Source organism: Garra rufa, chromosome 25 (genome assembly GCF_049309525.1).
Source record: "Garra rufa chromosome 25, GarRuf1.0, whole genome shotgun sequence".
Taxonomy (NCBI): Eukaryota; Metazoa; Chordata; class Actinopteri; order Cypriniformes; family Cyprinidae; genus Garra; species Garra rufa.
The window spans coordinates 11,888,212-11,905,677 of record NC_133385.1 but is presented as its reverse complement, the minus strand read 5'-3'; the positions used below and the strand labels follow the sequence as shown (position 1 = coordinate 11,905,677).

General features: G+C 37.1%; 1 protein-coding gene across 1 annotated transcript in view; it reads left to right on the top strand.

The window, feature by feature from the left end:
- furinb (furin (paired basic amino acid cleaving enzyme) b) overlaps positions 1–17,466 on the top strand; it is a 167,764-nt gene that overhangs the window by 104,609 nt on the left and 45,689 nt on the right. Inside the window, exon 7 of the mRNA XM_073831446.1 lies at positions 16,024–16,112. Within this exon, the coding sequence (XP_073687547.1) occupies positions 16,024–16,112 (89 nt within the window). The remainder of the gene's footprint in view (positions 1–16,023; positions 16,113–17,466) is intronic.

Genomic DNA, 17,466 nt, shown 5'->3' with positions numbered 1-17,466 from the left:
TAGGAACGGCGCTTCTGCAGTTGCGTCAAAGAGCTGGCGACGGTTTCGCTGCCACTTCCGTCACCCTCTCATTTCTCATGCCATTATCGGAGATTCTGTCTCTTTATTACTGGCTGACTCTCTACCTCCTCCGTATCCCTTTCTCATTCAGGACATGTGGGTTTCCGAAACCCTGCCCGAGGGCTGAGTTTAGCTGGCTGGAAAATGCACTAATCCTTTTTAGAGTGCTTCCTAATCCAGGCCTATTGAAGAGAGGAATAGAGATGCACTACTCTACAACACATGGACGGCTTCCATCAGCGTACTGTACACAGACTCATCACGAGTTTTCAAGGGCACCCGATGCCTCTGAGCGGGGGAATTGTAAATGCATGAATCAGGGAATTGAAAGGAACATAAAACAAGCTGATAGAGGGCTAAAAAACAAAGAGACGGAAAGAATTAGAGCGTGTCTCCGGTCCCGATTTCAGTGCGGTGCTTTCGTTGCTGGCAGGGATGGAAAAAGAAAGTCGACTTCCATTCAGGTTCATTTTCACTCTCTTCTCTGCCTCTCCCTGGTGGGCCCTCAGACAGATCGTTGCGGTCTCCGCAGGGAAGGTTGAGATTGTTGGTAATTTTGCACCTAAATAGATGTGGGACAGGGAGGGGAGAAGATAAGAAACTGATCCTGTCCACCATGTTGTTTTTCCTTCTAAGAGGTTAGCTGCTGCATCCACAAATACTTTCTGGCTCACTTTATGCCTTAAAGAAATCTTCTTATTGTTTACTTTACAATTCTTTTATTATTTACCCTCATATCAGTCCAATCCTGTATGACTTTATTCTACGAAACACAAAAGGTATTATAAGAATGTTTCGAATGCCTTTGTCCATATAATGAACACCAGTGGGGTTCAAAACAACATTGGTCCCCATTGACTTTCATTGTGGGGACACAAAAAAAAATTTCAAAAGAATTTCTATTTTGCTCTAAAGAACAAAGTCAGTAATACAGATTTGGAATGACATAAGGGTGAGTAATTGATTTTAACATTTTAAGGCAAGGGTCTCCAATCTTATTTCATTGAAGAGCTGCTTTTTTAAAAATAAAAGTGGCTGAGAGCTACCCATGTTATACAATAATCATATCTCTTCAATTATGTATCAGTCCAAACTGTTATACGTGGTTTTGGTAGAATGGGCTGGAAATGTTTAAAAAGTACTGATACACACAAATAAGTTTTACGCAGAAAAACATCAAATAAAATTAACAGCACTATGCACTGTTTAGGGCCCTATGATTCCGCGATGCGGAAAACACAGACAGAATCGCAGAATCCAGTTATAAAAATGGAATTTACAGTATAACGTGTAATGTCACTGAATTTCCCAAATTTTGAATGAATAGATCAAAAGTATTGCTCATATCAAAATGCAATATGGGCTAGTGCTGGTGAATATTAAGCCACAAAAATACAATTTAAATATTAATCCTGCATGTTTTGCGTGTGTGAATCAATGAATAATAAAGTGCGTGTGACACTTGTGGCATTTTTTTAGCCTCTGCTGCCCCCAATATATGTGACCCTATAGACTACAAAACCAGTCATAAGGGTCAATTTTTTGAAACGGAGTTCTACACATCATTAATAATAAATAAGCTTTTCATTGGTGTATGGTTTGTTAGGATAGAACAATATTTGGCCGAGATACAACTATTTGAAAATCTGGAATCTGGGGTGCAAAAAATGTAAATATTGAGAAAATCCAATGTAAATATTAGTTTTCCAAATTAAGTTTTTATCAATGAATATTACTAATTAAAAATTAAGTTTTGATATATTTATGGTAGGAAATTTACAAAGTATCTTAATGGAACATGATCTTTACTTAAGGCGGCCATACACGGTGCAAATTCGGATGGTCAGAAGACTGTATGGCCATGCACACGTCACAAGTGACTTTTTTAACGGACGCAGTGGTACACGGCACGATTTTAAAACCTGCCGATTTCCGAGGCAATCGCATTCTGAGAGGAAGGCTGTGTATATTATACTGTGTATGTACTGTTAAATACAACTGCTCTCTGTCTATCTCATAACTGCATATAAAAAATATGAGCCGTGACACTTTGCTACACACGCAGGAACCGTCTGATCACCCTTGCGTGTGTAAACTCGTTGCAAACTTGACAAAACTTCACCTCTACAGCAGTGCTAACAAGCATATGCATTAAAGACAACTGCAATGCTACAGCACTGTACAGCATTGTAATGTATGTTTTAACGTAGTATTATGCACGTCGAGGGGGCTAGTTGGCCACCACTATAGCTAGCAATAGCTGTTGCAAACAATAGGTGATCGATCACCGATCGATACATCATATAGCGCTCGCTGTTCTTGCCAAAGTTCAGCGAGTTTACCCTCTTTTCTCAATAGTCCAAGTCGCCGTGGCGCTGTCATGTTCATCATCTTCTGTGGTTTTCTTTTCTTTAGCTTCTGATTGGTCATTTCCAGTTTGATCAATAAATCGGCTCGTTCAACAGCACACACGTCAGGCCTTCAATCCGACAGCTCACGAAGTTTTTTAAAATGTTTAAAAATGATCGTGAGGTCGGGAAGTGCTCGTAAGGCACTCTGCTCATCTCGTAATTTCTCACACACCATACGAGCCCCGAACATACGAGAAGAGACGATTTCCTCCGATAACCAAAAAAATCGCATGCAAGCTCATACGACCTCAAAAATTGCACCGTGTATGCCCGCCTTTAATATCATAATGATTTCTGGTATATAAGAAAAATCAACAATTTTGACCCATACAATGTATTTTTGGCTATTGCTACAAATATGAGAAAAATTATCGTCATATCATATAAAAACAAAAAGGTCTTCACAGCAACCCATCAAAATAAAAGTTTGGTTTAACTTGAAGAAATGTTGACAGGAAAAATGTTACTTAATGTAATGATAGTACTACTTATAATTAAATTTGTTATTAAAACATACTTTTAAGGAATATTCACCAGAAGTAAATATTTATCAACATTTATTTACCATAAATATGTAAAAACACAGTATTTCTGAAAACATAAATAAATAAAATAACAATAAACTATTCTTTAAATCTAAAATCAATACATTAGAAATGCTTTTATTACAATTTTAATGTAAATTTAAAATGTAACTATTAAAATGGAATCCAGAAATAGTGAACTGAATTTAAGAAGAAAAAAACATGCATTTCATATGGCCTTAAAATTAACATTTTTGTTAAACGTTTAATAAGTTTCTGTTAAATTGTGTTGTAATGATTTAGTCCACTGAAGGCAAGCTGTGATGAGAACCCAAGTGCAGCTTTATTATAATCCACAGTGAAATCCAAACAAACAATGACTTGACGACTTGACTTGACATGAACACACTTGACTCGGAACAGAAACACAAACTCCCCAAACAGCAGGTACATACACGACCAGAAACATTGGCAACATGAGGGCTACTTATAGCAAACAAAATAGGTCACATGACACAAACCAACCAATGAGGAACAAGGCACATGACTAAAGGGACCAATCACAAAGCAGAACAAAAACCACATGGCAAGACATTAATCAATGAGGTCATGACACATGAACAAAAGGACCACATGGCAGAATCACATGACAAGGTAGGGAAACGCATGACAAGACAATAACGGCAGACAGGTAAAATAAAATGTAAGCAGGTGGCGCTTGTGGAACAGCAGAAATATAGTGTTTTCACGCAAAACAAAATGAATGTTAATATAATTAATGATAATTAAAATACAAAACAGGATAAATAAAATAACCTCACAGCTAGTATGTCAAGTATGTCTTACCCACTGGTAGCTCGCAAGCGATGTGTTAGAGACCCCTGTTTTAAGGTGAAGTTTCCCTTTAAGAAACTGACAAAAAGAGGTGAACCAGCAGATGGAGGCTTACAGCAGATATTCTCCAGCTCTTTTTTACATCACTCCCTTGAGCAAAGTACTTCACAGATTTCCCACCAGGGCTGTCGCTTCATAATGTCCAACACAGTGTGAAAATGTTCATTTTTAATTAGCCTTTTCCAATGAATCTCTTTAGGAAATCGCTTCTATAGGTGTGAACCAAGGTCTTAATTAATATAGGCCAGTTGTGCCGTCAGCTTGACGTTGATGTGTAGCCAATCAATTAACTCTTTGCCACCGCCATCTATGGTTGAACCATCATTTATGTAAAGGCACACAAGGACACTTGGTATTGCATCACGTGTGTTCGCATTCTTTTCCCCAACAACATATCATTTGAGCTCGTCAGCGTTATCGTGACTCGTGGCACTTTAAAAAATACTGAGACCACAGTTATCTGAATCAGTGTTTTTGCACCTCGCTGCTCTGTGAAAGGTAAATTAGCTGAACAGCATCTCTATAGAAAAAGCTTTCTCTGCAGTAGGGAACTCTAATCATCCTGAATAAGGTTTCGGGTTTATAAAGCCATAGATTCGATCTGGTCACAAGGTGCCGAATGAGTAAAATCTGATTGTGAAACATTACGTGGACTCAGCTATGAAACAAAGCCCAGGATTGAGTCATTATCCATTACCGCGGCGAATAAATGAATGCCAGTGCCTGAGGAACGCGTTAAAGAACAAACACTAACTTTTTACGAATTGACAGGCTCGGGCTACGCTGTCCACCCTCAGAAGTAAATGATAGTTTGATTGCTTTTATGCTTGAATAGCTGCCAGTGATGCGACCTTGATGTGTTTCCTGACTTTAGAAGCAATGCCTTTTTCCTTTTTGCCAGGAAGGACTGTTTTTGTTTGGACTGAAAGGTTGTGTTATGATCCTATGACTTGTTTTGAAACTCACTGTAAAATAACTGCCTTACCCTTGACTATGCCACAGCTCCATAATGATACCCATTAAGCCCTCGAGTTCAGGACACGGCCACTGATCTGTCTTTTAGACTGAGTTTGAAAGTTGTGGATGGTAATATGCAAATTGAAGTAATATTACAGCATCAGACCTTTTACATGGTGAATATCAAGGAAGTTTGTACATTACACAACCTTCGAGATTATACAGCCACTCGCTTTAAATCACTTCCAGTCGATCTTAAGGAAGTCCTGTGCAATTTGAATAAAATGTTGACAAAGCAATGCTGTTGAGTTTAGCCTGCAGCCTAATTCTTCGGTCACATTTACCATAGTTCAGCAAACTTCAATACTATGGAGCCCTTAAGGGGACATAGTGATAGAAAAAAATGTGTTCCCTCAAGTTTGTAAGCACTACATTTCTTGGGGAATGCAAAACATTTGTGAGAGAATGCAAAAATATTGAAAAATAATTTGTCCCTTTAGGGGCTCTTTTCAATAAAAAATCCACATAATCAGAAATTTCAAGGGCAAAACATCTCTCCAGGCAGATTTCTCATCAGGTTCAGATGGTTATGTGAAATCACCGCTTTGACCAAATGTCAAGTCAAGTCAAGTCAAGATTATTTATACAGCGCTTTTTACAATACAAGTTGTGTCAAAGCAACCTTACAGTATTAAAATAATAAAGTGAAATGTCAATAATAATGCAAGAGTTCCATATTGCAACAAAATCAAATTGGGGAGGACTCATCTGGTTCCCATGGCCTTGTGCCGGTGGCCGTTTAGGGTAGGAGTTCTTTGTTGATGATCTGTCTCTGGGGCTCATCTAGTTGACACGGTATCCGCTGACATTCGGCTGTAGGTGTTGATCCACCATCTGCTCTAGGTTTGGACTGGATCCGGGGGACTGCAGTGACCATCTGATCTGGATACGGACTGGATCTGGTGGCTATGGTGACCTGGGAATAAGAAACAAACAGACTAATATTAATGTAGATGCAAGAGTTCCAAGTTGAAACAAAATCACATTGGAGAGGACTCATCTGGTTTTCGCTGTCTTGCGTCGATGGCCGTCTAAGTGATGAGGTCTTCACTGATGATCTGTCTCTGGGGCTCATCTAGTTGATGTGGCCTCTGCTGACATTCAGGGCTGTAGAGGATATCTCTGAGTGCTGATGGGCACGGACTAGATCCGGGAGACTGCAGTGACCATCTGATCTGGATACAGGTGGCTGCGGTGACCTCGGAATAAGAAGGAAAGATGCTAATATTAGCGTAGATGCCATTCTTCTTCTGATGCAACGAGTACATCAGGTGTTATAGGAAGTGTCCCTGGTTCCGGTTGACCTAAATAATGCAGCCTAACAATCCTTTAACGGATTTGGATTATGAAATGTATTAAGTGTAGGCCAGGTTAAAGAGATGTGTCTTTAATCTAGATTTAAACTGACAGAGTGAACAGTGTTAGGTAGATTGTTCCAGAGTTTGGGCGCTAAATGTGAAAAAGATCTGCCGCCCGCAGTTGGTTTTGATATTCTAGGTACTATCAAATTGCCAGAATTTTGAGAACGCAGCGGACGTGAGGGACTATAATATGATAAGAGCTCTCTCAAGTACTGAGGAGCTGAACCATTCAGGGCTTTATAAGTAATTAGCAAGATTTTAAAATCTATACGATGTTTAATAGGGAGCCAGTGCAGTGTTGACAGAACCGGGCTAATATGGTCATACTTTCTGGTTCTAGTAAGAACTCTAGATGCATTTTGGACCAGCTGGAGTTTGTTTATTAAGCGTGCAGAACAACCACCCAATAAAGCATTACAATAATCTATCCTTGAGGTCATGAACGCATGGATTAACGTTTCTGCATTTGACATTGTGAGCATAGGTCGTAATTTCGATATATTTTTTATATGAAAAAATGCGGTTTTGCAAATGCTATTGAATAGCACATCTAGGTCCCTGACTGATGACGACAAATTGACAGAGCAGTCATTGAGTATTAGACTGTGTTTTAGGTTATTACATGCGGAGGTTTTAGGTCCAATAATTAACACCTCTGTTTTTTTTTTTTTCAGAATTTAGCAGTAAAAAAATTTCTTGCCATCCAATTTTTTATTTCAACTATGCAATCTGTTCGTTTTTCAAATTGGTATGTTTCGCCGGGCCGTGAAGAAATATAGAGCTGCGTATCATCAGCATAACAGTGAAAGCTAACACCATGTTTCCTGATGATATCTCCCAAGGGTAACATATAAAGTGTAAAAAGTAATGGCCCTAGTACTGAGCCTTGAGGTACTCCATACTGGACTTGTGATTGATATGATACCTCGTCATTCACTGCTACGAATTGATGCCGGTCAGATAAGTACGATTCGAACCAAGCCAGTGCACTACCACTAATGCCAACATAATTTTCAAGTCTATTTAAAAGAATATTGTGGTCAATAGTATCAAATGCAGCACTAAGATCCAGTAGTACTAATAGAGAGATGCATCCACGATCGGATGACAGGAGAAGATCATTTGTAACTCTAATAAGAGCAGTCTCAGTACTATTATACGGTCTAAAACCTGACTGGAAATCCTCACAGATACCATTTTTTCTCTAAGAAAGAACACAATTGTGAGGACACTACCTTTTCTAGTATCTTTGACAGAAAAGGGAGATTTGAAATTGGTCTGCTTGGTTTAAAAAGTGACTTCTGTGAGAATTCATGCATTACTACTAGGGCTTGACTTTAACATTTTTGCTCACCAGCTACTGTGGCTAGTGGTTTTCCAAAATTACTAGTCACTCAGCATTTTCACTGGCCACAATTTTGTTGTTTTATTTACGTTTTATAAAATTAAAGTTACTGAATGCTAAAATTTATTCAAGTTGATTTTTATTTTTTATTTTTTTTGCCTATTTAAAGGGCCTTTTTCCCTAACCATATTGAATGCATGCATCATCTTTCATTTCAACTTCATCTAAATTCAATTTAACAAAACACTATACACTCTTAAAAATGAAGGTGCTTCACAATGCCATAGAAGAACCCTTTTTGTCTAAATGGTTCTATAAAGAACCTTTAACATCTGAAGAACCTGTCTGTTTCATAAAAGGTTATTTATGGTGAAAGAAGGTTCTTCAGATTATAAAAAGGTAAGAAAGAGATGGTTCTTTAAAGAACCTTTGACTGAATAGTTCTTTGTGGAACCAAAAATGGTTCTTTCATGGCATCACTTGAAGAACCTTTTGAAGCACCTTTATTTTTAAGAGTGTAGGGCTGTAATCAAATGAAAATCGGTATTAACAAAACCAATCAGAAGAAACAGAAGCAGCTGAAGTGACTTTTAATGGCACTTTTACACATTTTACATTTACACTTGTTTAATGAAGTTAAAATGTAGCATGAAATCATTTACATTGCAAAATTGCAACAGTATAAATAAATCTAGGTATTCCTGTAAATATGAACATAAACCGCCAATAGGTGGCAGCAAGTGACTGTCTTAATGAATCGTTATGAATAAGTCATGCCTTCAGATGATTCATTCAGATGGCTGATTCATTCAAGAATGAAGCAAGTGCCTGTTTTTATAAATGGGCCACTGAATCATTGACTCAAATGATTTATTCAGAAACGCAGAATCATTCGGTAACGGAACACCACTGTTTGTTGTTTAGAGATACGTGACTGTTCAGCTGTCATCTTTGTTTTGAACTATTTTCGTTAACCAAATCGAGCAAAAACAGTCAACAAGGACAATATTGTACTAAAATGTATATTAACGACTCATTAAAAAAAAAAATTTTCAACTTAAAAAAGTAAGTGTTAATGCTGCCTTAAAATTTTAAGTTTCCTCAACTTACATATCTAAGTATTCATGAAGTACAACTTAACATTTCATGTTGACTTAACTTCAAATTTTAAGTCAGCTCAAACACTTACTTTTTTTAAGTTGAAACTACTTTTTTTAAAGTGTTGTTTAAAATCAATGTCAAATTTACAAGTTAAATAATAATTACAAGATTAGTTGTCCCGTTAGGCAAGTAAAATTCTCTTTCACTTGCCCCTTCAAAAAATCCACTTGTCCCAGACAAGCATTAATGTTGAGTTCTGTTATAAAACGTGCTACCTGCCACTGCTAAAATCTACTCACATTTGGTGGGTTGGCTGGTGTTAATGTCAAGCCCTGATTACTACACTATTCGCATTAGACAGTGGACCTTTTTCAGTTAAAATCAGCACAGAAGATACTGAACTTTGCTTGATACAGCCTTGCTACCACCTGACTAGTTGGCCATCCTGAGATATCTTCGTATAAAAGGTATGCATAAAATTCTCTTTTTACTGTAGGCAATTCCCTTATGCAATACATTACGGCTGCAAACAACCTCCAAAACGAGCTGATATAAAAACTGTATTGTTTATTCATGAGGTGTTCCCAGCTATCAACCATTCGTCATGATAACTGTCACCTCGCCCAAGACAAAACGTGGAAAATGACGCTTTATTGCAAGCGAAGGCTTTACAACCTCAGCACGAAAGGAATTTGTTCAATTCATGGCTTTTGCCCCTCATACGAGCACGAACAAATGTGTTGTTAGACTGGCTGAATGATGTTAATTGTGAGGAAAGGGACAAGATCGAACCACCTGCTAAGCAGGTTAACTAGCTAACGTGCTTGTTAGCATAAAATAGTTTTGATCTCATTCTCAGCTTGTGAAGAGATGGATGTATCTGAATAATACACATGTTTTCTCCTTTATGTGATAAAGGATGTCATCCTGAAAGTGTGCACTGTAATTCCACATGCCCTGGAGAATATACTCAGTCACAATTACAGTGCAGTTTGAATTACTAGTACACAGCAGGTTTTGTGGAAGGCCGAAAGAGTGTTTTCATGTCGTGTATTTGCTCAGTAATCAGAAACGGATCTTAACGACCTGCATAATGGCCTGTCAAGAGCCCCTGCTTTCTCCATCCGTGGACACCTCTCTCCTCAGCCATTATTGATTTGATGAAATACAATACATCGAGAGGCTTAATCAGAAGCTATTGTTGCCCACCCGACTTGTGAGTGTAAGACAGATTTTATTTGAAACCTCAACAGATAAGGTTTTATCTGTTATAAGGTTGGCATATTTATATTTTTCAGTTTCCTCAATTTTTAGGAAATTTATGTTGTAACAGGGTTCCCACAGGTCCTTGAAATCCACGGTTCCTTCTTGAAAAATTACAAGACTCTGGAAAGTTTTTGAAAATAATCATACATAGATACAGGTCCTTTAAAATGCTTGCGTTTATTTTGTGCAAGAAGTTTTCTGAAAAATATTCCATATTATTCCCTCCAGTCCACTAATGTTTTATTTCACCAACACTTCATGGCCTATGCTTACTAGCTTGCTTGATTTACGCACGTTTACGTGTTACATTAAGTGTTTCCCACGAGGTACTTTGAGTTGTACGTTGCCATGATGTTTACGCACGCACAAAACTACTGCGATAGTACGTCAATGTTCCACAGACACACCGTGAAGATATTTGGCTCACTAAAGAAGAAAACTTAAAAGCATATTTATATACAGTCAAGCCCGAAATTATTCATACCCCTGGCAAATTCTGACTTAAAGTTACTTTTATTCAACCAGCAAGTTTTTTTGTTTTTTGTTTTTTACCGGAAATGACACAGGCTTCTCCCAAAAGATAATAAGACGATGTACAAGAGGCATCATTGTGGAAAAAAATATTTCTCAGCTTTTATTTACATTTGAACAAAAAGTGGCATGTCCAAAATTATTTATACCCTTCTCAATAATCAATAGAAAAGCCTTTATTGGCTATTACAGCAAACGCTTCCTATAATTCCTGACCAGCTTTTTGCATGTCTCCACTGGTATTTTTTTTTTGGTATTAACTTCAAAACATTTAGATATGGTCTTATAGCCCTTTCCTGACTTGTACACAGCCACAAAGCACAGCCGCAGGTCCTCAGTGAGCTCCTTTGTCTTAGCCATGACTGTCCACAAACCAACAGCAGAGACCTTAGATAAGATATTTTGGATGAAAACTGAGAGGTTTGTAACTGTCCCATTGACTGCCAGGTAAATAACACTGTCAAGGCCCAGAAAAGTATGAAAGATGCTGCCAAAATAGTCCATCTGCCATTAGTGTATAGCAATTAATTGCATCCAAAATAAAAGTTTCTGTTTACATAATGTAGGTGTGTGTACTTTGTATATATGTATATATTTATATATATATATATATATATATATAAACACATGTGCATGTATATATTTAAGAATTATATGTAATATATTGATATTTATGTATAATATAAATCATATATATATATATATATATACATATATATCTCAGGGTTCATAAAAGGTGTTTAAAGTGCTTAAAGTACTTAAATTAGACTTTAAAAGTGCTTGAATTATTGAAAGACAATGTATCTATGAAACAATTGTTTCATTTTTTCAATAAGCACATTTCTTTTAACACAAAATTAACGCAATTCAAAAAACAAAATACTTTTTCCTCTTATTTCAGTGAATGTTAGAAAACTAGCGAGCTAAGCCAGTAGTAGTACAGTAGTATAAATATGGCTGAAGACGCACAAAAAGGAACTGATGAACTAAATTGAGTCATATACGCTGGAACCACTCCGGTTGATTCAAACTCGTGGCTTCGAGCTGTCATTTTAAGCAATTCATTAGCCAGATTACAGTTTTTTACAGACGCTAGGACACATTTCTCAATACTTAGGTCACTTTTGCAAAACTCTTCACACAGTGAGCACAACAGAAGTCTATGTGGGCTAAACTGAGGATCAATTATCATTGTTTTGGCACAAAATGCTTTCGATGACTACATCTCTCAAATTTCATGAATTCTTTTCTCACTCAGACACAACAACTGCCAAAAATCTTTGTACGTACAGGACATTTTGCACGTGCTTACATACTGTTTTCAAAACTGTTAAACTTATGTTCAAAACAATAACATAATGCAAAACTGAATAAGACCGCAAAATTCAACAGCAATATTTTATTGAAACATATTTCAAATCTAAAAATGCAGTAGATTAGCATTACTATTGTATCTGTATCAGTGGATGGTGTGTATACAAATTCTTGTATTTTGGAATTACTTAGTGCAAAAAAATAAAAATAAATAAACAACATAAAATATTGAGGAATTCTGCATCATGTCTGATTCATTCCTGTAACATATATTGCAGTTATAAACAATATTTATTGCAATTATAAACAGAGATGTGTCCTTGTTTTACACAAGAAAACACTGTGTAATGCTACAAGTTGTTAGTGTTTTTTAGCTCATTGTTTTGTGGGTGACAAAGTGTGTTTGTCGGCTGTCAACCTTTGCTAGTGTTCTGGAAGAATGAGTTTATTTGAGACCTGAATAAAGTGTTTTGGTAGTTGTAGAGCATTTTGAATGTGAAATGAACTGCTTTGCCAAGCTGAAAGTCGGTTAGGAGAATTGTGTGAAGAGTTTTGCAAAAGTGACCTAAGTATTGAGAAATGTGTCCTAGCGTCTGTAAAAAACTGTAAACTAAAAGAGCCATTCATTTTCGAATTTCGACATCGCTTCTAATGATTTTAAAAAGCATGTTGTGATTGGTGAAACTGAGCTTTTCATAACTCTGAATCAGTTGAACCAATACGTCTCAAAATGCTTTGATGTTTTGAAGCACTACAGTCGGATCACGTATTGCAAATCATTTGTTTCAGATCGGGATTTCAAATAGAGTATAGCGAATAATTTAATTTAAATCTTAGACTCTTAGACGCTGACTTTTCAGCGTGTATCACAAATCATTTGATTTAGATCGGAACAGGTTTGTGAATCATTTTGTAAATTAAATGATTCAAGTTAAATGATTCACAGTACGTGATTTAAAGTCCAGATCTAAACTGAATGATTCACAACACGCAAAATTCTGATATAAGTCAAATGATTTGTGATCTACGCTCCTAGTCCTGATATGAAATGATGTTTCATTTTCTCTTTGTTTTGTTTTTGTAACTGTACTGCCTTAATTGTTTGATATTTGTTTGATAGCGCATATTGCTAATCATTTGATTCAGAACGGGACTTCGTTGTGGGTTCACGAATCATTTGATTCATATTGGGACTTTGGTGCGGGTTTGCGAATCATTTGATTCAGTTTGGGACTTTTGTGCAGGTTTGCGAATCATTTGATTCAGATCGGGACTTTTGTGCGGGTTTGTGAATCATTTGATTCAGATCGGGACTTTGGTGCGGGTTTGCGAATCATTTGATTCAGTTTGGGACTTTTGTGCAGGTTTGCGAATCATTTGATTCAGATCGGGACCTTTGTGTGGGTTCGCAAATCATTTGATTCAGATCGGGACTTTGGTGCGGGTTTGCGAATCATTTGATTCAGTTTGGGACTTTTGTGCAGGTTTGTGAATCATGTGATTCAGATCGGGATTTTTGTGCGGGTTTGCGAATCATTTGATTCAGATCGGGACTTTTGTGCGGGTTTGTGAATCATTTGATTCAGATCGGGACTTTTGTGTGGGTTTGCGAATCATTTGATTCAGTTTGGGACTTTTGTGCAGGTTTGTGAATCATTTGATTCAGATCGGGACTTTTGTGTGGGTTTGCGAATCATTTGATTCAGTTTGGGACTTTTGTGCAGGTTTGTGAATCATTTGATTCAGATCGGGACTTTTGTGTGGGTTTGCGAATCATTTGATTCAGTTTGGGACTTTTGTGCGGGTTTGCGAATCATTTGATTCAGATCGGGACTTTTGTGCGGGTTTGCGAATCATTTGATTCAGTTTGGGACTTTTGTGCGGGTTTGTGAATCATTTGATTCAGATCGGGACTTTTGTGCGGGTTTGTGAATCATTTGATTCAGATCGGGACTTTTGTGCGGGTTTGTGAATCATGTGATTCAGATCGGGACTTTTGTGCGGGTTTGTGAATCATGTGATTCAGATCGGGACTTTTGTGCGGGTTTGTGAATCATGTGATTCAGATCGGGATTTTTGTGCGGGTTTGCGAATCATTTGATTCAGATCGGGACTTTTGTGCGGGTTTGTGAATCATTTGATTCAGATCGGGACTTTTGTGCGGGTTTGTGAATCATTTGATTCAGATCGGGACTTTTGTGCGAGTTTGTGAATCATTTGATTCAGATCGGGACTTTTGTGCGGGTTTGTGAATCATTTGATTCAGATCAGGACTTTTGTGCGGGTTTGCGAATCATTTGATTGAGATTGGCACTTTTGTGCAGGTTTGTGAATCATTTGATTCAGATCGGGACTTTTGTGCGGGTTTGCGAATCATTTGATTCAGATTGGGACTTTTGTGTGGGTTTGCGAATCATTTGATTCAGATCGGGACTTTTGTGCGGGTTTGCGAATCATTTGATTCAGATCGGAACTTTTGTGCGGGTTTGCGAATCATTTGATTCAGATTGGGACTTTTGTGTGGGTTTGCGAATCATTTGATTCAGATCGGGACTTTTGTGTGGGTTTGTGAATCATTTGATTCAGATCGGGACTTTTGTGTGGGTTTGCGAATCATTTGATTCAGATTGGGACTTTTGTGTGGGTTTGCGAATCATTTGATTCAGATCGGGACTTTTGTGTGGGTTTGTGAATCATTTGATTCAGATCGGGACTTTTGTGCGGGTTTGCGAATCATTTGATTCAGTTTGGGACTTTTGTGTGGGTTTGCGAATCATTTGATTCAGATCGGGACTTTTGTGTGGGTTTGCGAATCATTTGATTCAGATCGGGACTTTTGTGTGGGTTTGCGAATCATTTGATTCAGATCGGGACTTTTGTGTGGGTTTGCGAATCATTGTTTTTTTTTTTCAAATTTTTCTTAAACAGTAGAACATTTTTAAACAATTAAGGCAGTAGTACAGTTATAAAAACAAAACAAAGAAAAAAAGTATACACATCCCTTAAGAAAATGAACAGTGGTTTTACTATAGTAGTAATACGTTAGTAGTAATACTTAGCATGTGCTACACTTTATTTTTGCCATTTTGGTTTATTAGTATGTTTTTATTTATCTAAACAGATCTCAGTTTGAAGTCCTTGAAAATCCCCCAAAAATAGTGCTTGAAAAGTCATTGAAAGCTCTGGAATTTCATTTTACAGTACCAGAAAAACAGACATTTTGACTTTTCATGATTTTCATGTGAGCATGTAACCACAATAGAGACAGTAGTCCAAAAATTTCTACCAATTAATCATGTTGACTGATTTTTTTTTCTGTTTTTCCAAGCAAACCTAGAAAATAACTGGCGAAATAATGTTGTGTATTAAATGTATGTTACTCAATTTTAAACTGCTTACATTTCTGAAATATTTCTCATTTGCTTACAAAAACAAAGCATCATTGCTGGTGAATTACAGCTACAAAATAATAGTTGCAAAGCTGTCATGATACTACAGAAGTGTGGATTATGTATTATCATTTCTCACATTGTAGCCTTAGTTTTTGTTGTTTCCTGAGCACGAGTGCTTAGAGGCCAAGAGCATGATGCATATTCATTAGTGTCGCTTTTCTCTTGTGTCGTATGTCGTGCTCATGTGTGCCTAATAATCTTTTGGTGTATATTTTTGTGTAAAACACCAGATGTAATGAAGGCTCTGGTGAAGCGAGGACGCCGCCTCAACACATCTGCAGTCTCATGGGCTCTCCGGTCCTTTTCTGGGGTCCCTATCGTCTCCGTCTCCGCTTTGTCTTTGGGAAACAATGAGCTCCAATAGGACGCAGATGAACGGAGAGAGTAGCTCTAGCAGTACACATACAAAACACAAAGCCAGCTGTGATTTCTTTAGACATTGAAGTTCATCCCCACCGTGGCACAGAGCCGTCGAGACATGTGCAGTACTGTAGGAAGCATCAGTGACAGCCATAATAAGCTATTTATTTATTTATCCTCGCCGTCTGCAAGGACTAATTAGATTTTAATTAAAGGATGAAGATAATGCGTCTGTATTTGGACGCATCGAGAGCTCCGTTGCGATGACAGCACAAGTTGCACAATCTCAAGAATTTGTCCGTAAAAACGTGGAGTGAATTTGAATTGATGAGTTGAACTGTATGTGAACTGGATGTGAATTGGGCAACTCTCTCTTTGTCTTTCTAGACACGGGACACGTTGTGCCGGGGAGGTGGCGGCAGCAGCAAACAATGGTGTCTGTGGAGTGGGTGTGGCCTACAATGCCAAAATCGGAGGTGAGTGACGAATCCGATTGATAGGGGGGTGGAAATTAGTATATGGTAATAGGATCAATCAAACAGGTCACGCTTTAAAACTATCCAAGCATTCTCTCATTTCCTGCCCTTTGTGCACTTAATAGCTGATGTCGTCATGCTGCTCTGGACTAATCTCAAACGCTTTATCTTTCAATTATAAAACACATCCATTAAGGTGAACATCGCAGAAATATCTTGGCTATTCCGGTCACATTGAGTGCATTTAGAGCCAGACATCGCTGCAGGCATACACAAATTCCACATCTCTTATTTTTAATAGTCTTTGTAGGAAAATATTTCTCCATCTAGATGAGGGTGATTAAGGAAGAGGACATTGCCTGAGCCTGCATGTGATTTCTGTGTTTCTGTGTGTGCATCTTTGTAATAAGAGGATAAGTCTGTCCATGTCTGTGTGTGTGTGTGTGCCTAAAGACAGCAGATGTTGCTGATCTAATTGGCCGCTGGGTCGTGTGTGTGTGTGTGTGGGTGCGTGAAGTGTCTGAATCCTGTTGCTAGGATTATTATTAATCAAACAAACGGCCAGAGAAATCATTCTTATTAATTAGATTCTTTCTTCCAATCTTACACCGTGTTCTAGTCGGACATGACACAACACTGCGACGAGCAATTAATTTTAGAACAAAGAAGTCTGAGTTTTTTAAATCAAATTTGTTTATAGCATTGTGACACCAAAATTCTGCCAACTTAATTAAAAAAATAGTTTTTGGATTTTATTTGAACATTTGCAGTGACTATATAAAACCGTAATTAATTATAAATATATATATATATATATATATATATATATATATATATATATATATATATATTATAATATCACACTGTAGTTATTTTTGTTAGTATATATTTGTATATATAATTCTGTTCAAAAGTTTAGGATCAGTAAGATTTTTTGGTTTTTGAAAAAGTTTCTTATGCTCATCAAGGTTAAAATTACAGATTTTTTATTTTATTTTGTGAAATATTATTGCAATTTAAAGTAACAGTTTTCTATTTAAATATACTTTAAAATATCATTTATGCTTGTGATCAAAGCTGAATTTTCAGCATCATTACTCAAGTCTTCAGTGTCACATAATCCTTCAGAAATCATTCCAATATGCTGATTTATTATCAATGTTGGAATCACTTGTGCTGCTTATTATTATAATATTTTTTTCATGAATACAAAGTTAAAACGAACAGCATTTGTTTAAAATAGAAATGTTTTCTAATAATATACACTTGTCAGTATTTTGTCCTGTCTTGTTCTGTTTTCCCAGTGTTTTTCCCCCTATGTTTCTAGTTTATATGGTTTAATCCTTGATCTCCC